Genomic DNA, 9936 nt, shown 5'->3' with positions numbered 1-9936 from the left:
GTATCTTGGGTGGCACCCTGTGCGGAAGTCTGTGGTATCACCCCATCGAAAGTAAAAGGCAATACATTTTATATAATAAAGGACATGGATCATTTATTAAAAGATCGCGAGTATGGGACGGGGAATCCTCCACGACAACGTCAGGCTATTTTGCGGGAATCCCCGAATTCTACATAGAGCTGAGCTAGTGCTAGTGGAGTAATCCTTGAATATTTATGCTAGCGATTTATTTTTTGTTTGTACATTGTTCTTAAAGTTGAGAGACCGGGTGGGTTACACCCAAAAAAGGTGACACCCGGTGCGGCTGTCCCCCCTTTGCTACTCCACTGACTGTCGGGTTACGAAATAAATAAATAAACGTATCAATGTGTTTTATTGTCGTTATCGTTGTGCCACTATTATAAAGAGAATTTTAAATAATTTAGCTGCCAACGTCCATACCACGTTGAATACACCGGTTCTCGTCCGATCACCGAAGTTAAGCAACGTCGGGCGAGGTCAGTACTTGGATGGGTGACCGCCTGGGAACACCTCGTGATGTTGGCTTTTTTGTTTTTTTTTATAGATCAGGAACTGGAAATCGATCAGTAAACTAAGATAAAAGTAAGCTTTTAATTTTTATGTAAGTAATAATTAAATAAACTGAGTAGCTGCATTGTTATACAGCTGCTACTCAGTTTCATTAATTACATCACGAGGTGATGTCATTCAGAAGTTTATTTGTTTATTTAAGAACGTTTATATCTCTTTATGTTTTTTTAATTAGTTACTTCTTAAACTTGTCCTACAAGAGATGGCGCTACTACCGAAATTGTACTGACTAAAATAAAACGACAAACAAAATAGGTGCCTTACATTATGCCGTAAAACAGAAGTGGCAATGGCATGATAAACAGACAAAAAGTAGACTTTAAATTCAAATTCAAAATTTATTTATTCATGTAGGTAACAATGTACACTTATGAACGTCAAAAAAAGAAATATTAAATGAATTTAATTTTACATTTACTGCCAGTTCTCAAATCAAGGGCGTAGAACGGAAGAGAAGAACTGGCAATAAACTCTCCGCCACTCTTTTTAATCGCCAAGTTTTTTTTTACACAATGCTTGTAAGGAGCTGCAACCACTACACCATGTTCCATATGACATATTGAGTAATAAAGAATAAAAATTAAAAAATTAAAAACAAAGATTTGTCCTCTATCAGCAGGAGGCATGGTGAAATAGGAGCACGCACTTACGTACTCGTGAGAACAACACGCAAAGACGTAGTATAAACAACTAATATCACCAAAAGACAACTGTATGAAAGTACCAAGGCGAAAGGAGGAAGAGAGCACCCCAAAACTGTTCGTAGAAGAAATAGAAGCGATAGCAGGAAGTGAATAGAGGAAGAAAGCCATGGACACAGTTAGTTAGAAAAAGCCGCATGAGACCTTTACTCGTGACGAGGTTCAGATCGACGTTACTGAAGGTAGCTAGCGCGCAAGAAAAAGAAATGTGAAAAGCTATATATATATTATTGTTTCTGTTATGATTTGAAGTCAAACGTGCTTTTATTATATTATTATACATATATAAATTGGACAGGGACGGAGGTATAGCTAATAATATTTCTGTAGTAAGATTCAGTTGCAGCGGATTTCAAGCAAATGTGAGAAATGTACGATTAATTATACGATTCCTGGGTGGGAGATGTTTTAAATATTGTAAAATTAATGTGTACATTATGTTTAATAATTCCGCCTTATTTTGACTTACCAGAACTGATTCAGTTCTTTATGTCAAATTGTGTTTACGTTATGATAGAAGAGACAGCGCCTAAAGTGCTTATTACACTACGCGATATTCAGACAGTCTTAGTAAATCAAAATCTTAGTAGTTGTTAATAATGTATGTAGTGAGTTGTATGTTCCTATCTATTTCATTTCATTTTCACTGCCGAAAAAATTGTAATTTATATTATTAATGAGCTTGTATGTAACAATTTAAAAGTTTCGCCGGGAATCGTAATTCGTAACTTAAGAAATAATACCTATTAAAGTACATATCGTTGAATTTCACGAATAAGCTTGTCTATACATTTTGACAAGCGTCGAGGACCATGTTCTTGAAGAAATAAACAAACAATTTTAGTAATCACGTTTATTAAACAAACAAACGCATGTTTTTAATTACCTAATATCTGTGTTTTTTGAATATTATTAAGATACATTTTAACACATTTGTTGCCAACGTCCATACCACCTTGAATACACCGGTTTTCGTCCGATCACCGAAGTTAAGTAACAGTACTTGGATGGGGTCGCCTGGGAGCACCTCGTGATGCGTTTTTTCCTTTTTTCAATTCAGTTTTTAAAATATGGTTAAAGTAATAAACTGTTAAAAAATCTAAACCGCATAGCCAATGCTACTCATGTCCTTGTCGAAGTCTTCTTTTCTATATTGGTTGATAGCAGTAAGCCATTCACCTAGTGATACCGCTTCGCGGTGTCCTCCGTATCTTTCTGGAAGACATTCCTGGTCCAGGTATCTGTAACGAGAAATAGGTAAAGGCTTTAGCAATTAAAATAAATGAATAAAAAAACAAACGTTTAGAATTATACTGTTAATTTTTTTTTTTAATGGAACAGGGGGCAAACGGCAAATTTTATTCTACAAGATCAACTAGCAATTTCTGAATATTAAGAGATTTACTTCCTGTACAAAGTGAGATCATTTCGGCGTTTCCAAACGCGTTCTTACTTCTTCTGACTTTTCCTTATTAGTTATTATCATTTTCCAGTCGGAAGAAGGCATTAACTACTGCTGAAGTAATTCGGCATTACAAGTTAGATCTGACTAGCTAACAAACTCCTACCGGTGTAATGAGGAGTAATCATATCCGTGAAAGTAAACCCTCTTCCAGAGATCGTCCGCGGGCGCCAGACGTTTAAAGAGGTAGAACAAATTCTCTATGACGCGGGAACAATTCACGATGTGTACGCTACGTTGCTGTAGCGGGAATGCAAACTGAAAAAGTTGGAATACATTGTTTTAATTTTTTTTCAATTAACGTAAATATGTACATTATTTTATAATGAGATAAGATAGTTTTTATAATTGAATACGTGAAAAGTTAAGACTTTTAAAAAAGCTAACATCACGAGGTGTTCCCAGGCGGTACTGACCTCGCCCGACGTGGCTTAACTTCGGTGATCGGATGAGAACCGGTGTATTCAACGTGGTATGGACGTTGGCGGTGTTAATATAAATTATTACGATTATATTTCTATTGATATCAAAATCAAGTAATAATTGTTGATTTCATACTTCACTTATAACTCCAAAAACTAACCCCCATAACATTCATCGCTTGTAAAGCAATCGATGGAGTAAGATGACGCATGTGCTTCATTGTCATCCCTTGGCAGTCCACGAGAGCTGTCCCACCCAAGACTTGGAGCTTTGGTTGCAAGATTCCCACCTCTAGAAGGAGAAGGCATCCTCGCACTAGCTCATCAGCAGCAAAGACGTCTGGGTCCCATTGACCTGTATCACATAAACTGTAAGGGGTTATTTCCCATTTAATATAATTAAGAAGCTATTTAATAAGGCTTGATATTATTGTGAATTGAGATGTCATTATACTGGGTAAATTTTAATAACATTTTTTTTCAGTCACTGCATATTATACCAAGTCTTCCAATGATCAGTCTGCCCACATCCGGTCTGTCGAATAGGACCCCTTCAAAGATGTTGCCGAGTCTAGCTAAGCCATACCAATAGACATCGCGCCAAAGGTGTGGGTTCTGTTCCCGGAATTTACAGTATCGGACCAGCTAAAAAAAGCAAGGTAAATATTGTATCGTTTTTCTGATATATACAAATACTAGTAATTGAGGGTATACATACTTAAAGTTATTAATTAGTAGCATTGATTTAAATTCTAATTACAAATTTAACGTTCATAAGTGTACATAGTGATTAAATAATTTTTGACTTTGACTTTGAATTGTTTAATCTAAGTTTAATCTTATATCAATTAAATTAAGTTCTCTTAAAATTTTGCAAAAGCGCCATCTCATTACAGGATAAGTAAACATAAAAATGTCTAGGTATAGCCACTCTATTGTACGGGCCGCACGACTGTTTACATCTCAATGATCTCATCGCTACTCGCGCGGCCTAAACCCGCGCGCATCGCGCCCGATACATCGCAACAAAAACCATTACATAATACATATATCTGTTGGAATATAATAACTACAACTATGAAAAATAAACCAGAGAATAGCTTAAAGGATATAGATTAAAATACATTTAATAATAATTAGTTGCCCGTGACAACAATATTTTAAAGTTGAAATCAAACTCAATTTCGCGTTTAAAACTATAAAATATTATCATAATCATAAAGTACAAATATTAAAGTTTATTTTGATGTATGATAATTAAAGAAATATAATATAAAACTGACGACATAATTGCCGACACTCGATACACTTGTTGACAAAATTCACAAGCACCACTTAACCGACTTTGGAATTTTTTTTGTACAATTCATATTTCATTGCCATCTGTAGTTTATTGGGTACACTATTTCGTAAGCTATCGTTCTACGTCGATAAAAACGTTTATTTCTAACGTCAGTTTGAACTAGATATCATTTTAACTCATAAACTCTTCGTTTTGGGTACTGTAGTAACCATGTATGTACAAATGCGGCCATAATTTTTTTGGTTACTGTAGTACCCACGTACAAAAGGGTGGCTAGAGTTAGTTGGAGATGTGTCGTTATTACACAACAAAAGTTCCGAAAATACCAGGCGATAATAACATACCAGGCGGTGCGCGCGAGCCGGTATACAGTTGCGCGCACGTAGAAACTTCAATAAAAATGCGTCGTCCAGTCTAGGCGGGTAACATTCACCTCGCTCTGAAATTGTCAACGGTTTCGTTCGTGGATACTAAGCAATCCTTTTCACGTTATAATTTTACTGTATTAGGATTGAGTCAAAATAAACTGTAGCAATTCACAAAAACATTAATTTTTCAAGTTGATAGACTACAATCATGAATATATTTTCCGATAATTACAGTTTACCAATCATGTCCTGAATTCATGAAATGTAGAAGAAAATTGAACGAATTATTTGAAAGAAGAAACTTATTAACTGACTACTTTGGTTCACGTTAGTGTACCGTTGTAGTGTAACTACCAAAGTAGTTAATAAATGAATGAAATATGTGTTTAAGATGTTAATCTTAAACAGATATTACATTCATTATTTATTTGCACTTAACAATTAATCACTACTACGTTGCTTACGCTATGATAATATTATTCACATTTATGGTTAAGAATTTAGAATATATTATTAAAAACAAAACTGAACTCTACTGAAGATCTATAATGTCATTCAAGATTTTAAATGATTGATCGTCTTATTCTATCTTACGCCCAAACCCTGTAAACTATCTCAATCTATTTTTGAACCCTGAGATAGACGTCTCAAACCAAATATTGATAAAAGTGTGCCAATAACCAAATCGACGGATTGTAATAGCCATCCGTCGATACAAGCGGATATCGATATGTGGATAGACCTTTAGATGTGTATGAAAATGACAGTTTACTGTGCTAATATCCTATCTTAAGATTTGAACTTAATATAATTAAAAAGCTATTTGATATGATTTAAACATAGACATGTATATTTTAATATTATTTACTTTATTTGGTTTATATTGATTATCAAATATGAGTCTAAAGAGCGAAGAGATTGTATTGTATCCGTCGCCAGAAATGATTCATTTGTCTTCGTAGGTTTTGGTTATTGGGAATAATGGGATGCAGATAGGATATTGATCGACAATCACGGTCTGATTATAATTTTTTCTGATTTTAATTATAAATCTGAGATTGTGGATAAATTATTGGTTTCTGTATCGGTATGGCGTATGGCGTAAAAAAACTACTAGTTTTTTTTTATACCTTTTTAAGAAAGAATAAAATATACTCTGCAGAAGTCGACATGAAATGTCATTTCCACTAGGTCTGTAACGATTGAAGGAAGATTAACGTATGTTCGTAAATACCTAATATTAAATCCCTCAGTTGTTCGATAATATTCAACCGCTTGTCTGGGTTCTCTCCACAAAGTATGCGCGCCTGGTCTTCACATTCAGAAACAATGTGGCGTTCTAGTTCAGCTTTAAAGAGAATTTCGCGCAAAATCTGTAACTTAAGTTAGTTAGTTAGTTTTAAGTTGCCTAGCAATTTATTAATTGATTTTTTTCGATATAATAATAAAATACTATGTATTATTAATTAGTATAGTATTTGTTGATTGAGGAAATGTGTAAGAAAATACATATTGTTTATTAAACAAACAAAGGAACGAAGAACACTGCAAAAAATTGTTTTTAACTTGCGTTCCTAAACCATTTTTAAAAATGGAATTGACACGTTAATAAGTTAAATTGTAAAGCTCGTCAGGTTAAATCAATTAGCTGTTTTCAAGAATAGAAACGCGAACTTTGATTATTTAAACAATTTGACATAATCACATACCTTATTTATTTCCATGACGATTCAGTATCAAAATCCAAAATAGAATGCTATTAAAGTGAACAAACTCGAAATAGGCATTTCCTTTCAAATCGGTCTGGTTTCGCACACAATAACTAACAGTTTACAGTACAAAGCTTAGTGACGAAATACAAGTCCACAAAATGCCATTTGATTTTAAATATTGCTTTGGTGTTCAAAGACTGTGCGTGCCCTAAGTAGAAATTTAACTAAAGAACATATTGCTGTTTTGTAAATAGTAGCGGCAATTGCATAAACCAATTGTAATTCGCCGAACAGTAAATTGGTCTAATAAGCCAATGTTTAGAAATAATAGAGCGGCCGTATAAATTATAGAAACTGTTAAATCAGTTATTATTTGTAACCAGTTATTAGTTATGCGTCAATTTAATTATATTTCACGACAAGGTCAGAAGTTCAGTTGTCAAATTTGGTTTTGATGGTAAGGAATAAAGACGGAAAGCGAGTTATAATTCAAGATTTTATCCGCATCACCTTGATGGTTGGAAGTCTTCCACAGTCCGCATCATAAGACATTTACTTTTGCGAACTAGCGAAGAGTGGAATCGACTCCCGTCTGCCTTGTGACATACAACGTCCATCAAGATTTTTGGGCGTCCCATAAGGCTCCCCCTATATTGCTATGAAAAGAGTAGCTGGCAGATACTATTAGCTCTGGGCGGGAGCTCGCCAATACCCTCTGACTTCTTTGCCGATGAGTAGGGATGCCAACAGGTTCGAATTTAATGACGTGGAATAAGTGATATCATGATGATCTTATGTTTCAAAATAAACGTATTTTATTTTTTATTTATTTTTTACTAGCTTACCTACTTGACCGTTTTCAACGAAGAGCGGATCGAAGTGCTCTCGCTTGCACTTCAAGCCATAAATGGAACGCCTCACAGCGAGGTATCGCCGCATGCGTCTTGGTTTTTTCGTGCGTGCAGTCGACTCCGCCGAATTATAAGACGTTGTCACGTCAAAAAATAAAAACGCACATTTGGTGCCAAAATGAGCCTTTTAGTTTTTTCCACGCATAATTCTTGTTACGGATAATGTCCAAAAAGGATGACTGTACTTTTTTATGTCACTTATATTTATGAACCCTTAGATAAGCCAATTTTATTTTAGGTCATATTTTAAATGATTGGAGTTAATTGTTACCCAGTTTCAAATAAAGGGTTTCATTATTGAAGTGAAAAGTCTTTAGGAGCGTCAGGGTACCGTTTTTACGAAACATCACGAAGATGCACAAAACGTCTAAAGAAGTTTCACTTCATAAACTTCTAGAAAATATCGAGCAATGTTTGCGATATGCATATTGCTCTTTAATTAAACAAATTGATAACTAGGATTTAATTCATGGTGAGGCATAATTTTGCCTTAACAATCGATATCTACTAAATAGGTATACCGTTGGTTGACCATAAAATTAATTTAATACACAATAGAACAAAGAAGTTGCCGTTCATTGTGTAATGAATGAGTCAGTAGCAAACTAGGTAAGTAAATGAATATGGAAAAACTACCTAAGACCAAAGACCATTATTGCTAGTATTTTTTAAATATTATTTATTTCATATTAAATTTTTTGGTATTTCATACTGGATAGACAATTAAAATGTAGTCTTGTTTCCGAAAATATTTAGAGAACACTAGGGAACTTATTCCAGAAGATGGCGTTGTGTAGTAAGTATATTTCTTAAACCTGACTGATGCGATTCAACTTGACTTCGCTAGTTTAAATGTGGTGACTTTTACTATTTATCTTATTTTAAACCACTAAACCTCGCTAAAAAGATCAGGAAGCGCCATGCGGGCTGATGTGCCCCAAAGTGTTTCATGTTACCAGGATATAAGAAATAGTAAGGCAATGAAGCCATAGTGAACGACGGTGAACGACGGTCCGTGACGACAGATGGCAGTCGCTCTTAAGTTGTAGTTGATGGCGCCAGCAAAACTTTCGACGGTATATGAATAATTTATAGTTTAAGCAAAAAAATAGTTTGTGGTGATATATACAATTTAGCAAAATGAAGAGGTATGTTTACGAAAATCTAATAATCTTAAGTTAGACAAAGTGATTTACAATTTTATAAATATATTGAATGACACTACGTGTCAATAGATTTTACGATTCTGTTCAACCGATACGAATCTTCTTGAAAAACTATACCTATCGGCAGTGGAATAATTCGGTTTACCATTTCGAAAAAATGTTGCTCCCATGTATGAATTAATCGGATATGTTGCAACTTAGCTCATATTGCCTAATCGACATTGAAAATTATTAAGAAACGGAAAGTTTTTACCAAAAATAATTCACTTTATTCTTTATATAACCAATGTCATGGTTTGTACAAAATAATAATAACAGAGACAGATTACCAATATTTCAAATGTGTGTCTGTCAAAATTATTTAGTTAAACGAACTAACTTTAAGAAATATAAATTTTCAAAGTTTTATATCTAAATCTGTTTAAAACAAACTATATTATATAAAGACACTCTTATTTATATAAAATAAGGGTTAATAATCTAATTTTTAATAAGAAACAGCTCAAAGGTCATTTCAAATCTGGACGGGTAAATAGACCGTCTAAAATTTATGTAATCCTGGCTTGTTCAATATGATTCTTGTTGCCTGATTAGGAGGCTAGGTAGGTAGGAAGGATTCAAAAATGGGATATGGTACTTTGTTACTTATCATATAAACTATATATATGTTGCAGCTAACTTCATAAGCCGTTCAATCAACAGCCTACCTAGCCTTTCAACTAAACAGTGCCGTTAAACTAGCAGCCTGAAAAATAATCAATCGTAGCGTTTTTTTGTAACAAACATTTAATAAACTGGTTGGCTAATGCTTAGCCATTCGTACGAAAAAGTAATCATGTAGCATAAACAAAAGAGATGAAACATCCGACATAAAAATATTTAAAAAAAATTTAATTGCTCGAGTGACTCATAGCTAAATTCACTCGTCCTTATTGTTTTTAATTCAACATTGGAACACGCTATCAAAGTTGTGGTTTGCCAAAGCCATATTGACAGTTTGAAGAGTTTTGTTTCGAGTTTGAGAGCGGCAGAAAGTGGAACTAAAATTAAATTAACAGCCTTGGTAAGGAACTAAATGTCATCGATGCAAGTCATTTGCCTAGCTAGATCAACTGGCTTAATATCTTCTGGTCGCTAGATAAACGGCGCTGTTTAGTTAGGAGGCTAGACTGTTGAACGCCTAATTTAGCTAGATGGCTGTTTCATATATAATATATATATCGAGTTCGTCATAGTTTGTGCATCCAACTCTACTTGTCTTAAAGATCACTAAAGACCGCAGAAATATTTACATATTACA

General features: G+C 34.1%; 1 protein-coding gene, 1 non-coding gene and 1 pseudogene across 2 annotated transcripts; 1 reads left to right on the top strand and 2 right to left on the bottom strand.

The window, feature by feature from the left end:
• Positions 1 to 427: 427 nt before the first annotated feature.
• Positions 428 to 546, top strand: LOC123689240. The gene has a single exon (XR_006750263.1). It is a non-coding gene; the product is annotated as a 5S ribosomal RNA (ribosomal RNA).
• Positions 547 to 2184: 1638 nt separating this feature from the next.
• LOC111003542 (clavesin-1) lies at positions 2185 to 6601 on the bottom strand. Its single transcript, XM_022274122.2, has 7 exons — positions 6557 to 6601; positions 6082 to 6220; positions 4824 to 4918; positions 3677 to 3821; positions 3338 to 3531; positions 2861 to 3012; positions 2185 to 2533 (listed from the first exon to the last, which is right to left on the bottom strand). The coding sequence occupies exons 1-7, from the start codon at positions 6569 to 6571 to the stop codon at positions 2392 to 2394; spliced, it is 882 nt and encodes a 293-aa protein (XP_022129814.2). The 5' UTR covers positions 6572 to 6601; the 3' UTR covers positions 2185 to 2391.
• On the bottom strand, positions 3135 to 3240 carry LOC123689252 (annotated as a pseudogene).
• Positions 6602 to 9936: the final 3335 nt, after the last annotated feature.

This window comes from Pieris rapae, chromosome 5 (genome assembly GCF_905147795.1).
Source record: "Pieris rapae chromosome 5, ilPieRapa1.1, whole genome shotgun sequence".
NCBI lineage: Eukaryota > Metazoa > Arthropoda > Insecta > Lepidoptera > Pieridae > Pieris > Pieris rapae.
Note: the sequence above shows the minus strand (reverse complement) of the source record. Positions and strands in the feature narration are given on the sequence as shown.

Coding starts and splice junctions, on each gene's coding strand:
- LOC111003542 (XM_022274122.2), bottom strand. Junction 3,532..3,676: donor ACTGATCATTGGAAGACTTG/GTATAATATGCA, acceptor TATGTGATACAG/GTCAATGGGACCCAGACGTC. Junction 2,534..2,860: donor GATTACTCCTCATTACACCG/GTAGGAGTTTGT, acceptor TTCTCGTTACAG/ATACCTGGACCAGGAATGTC.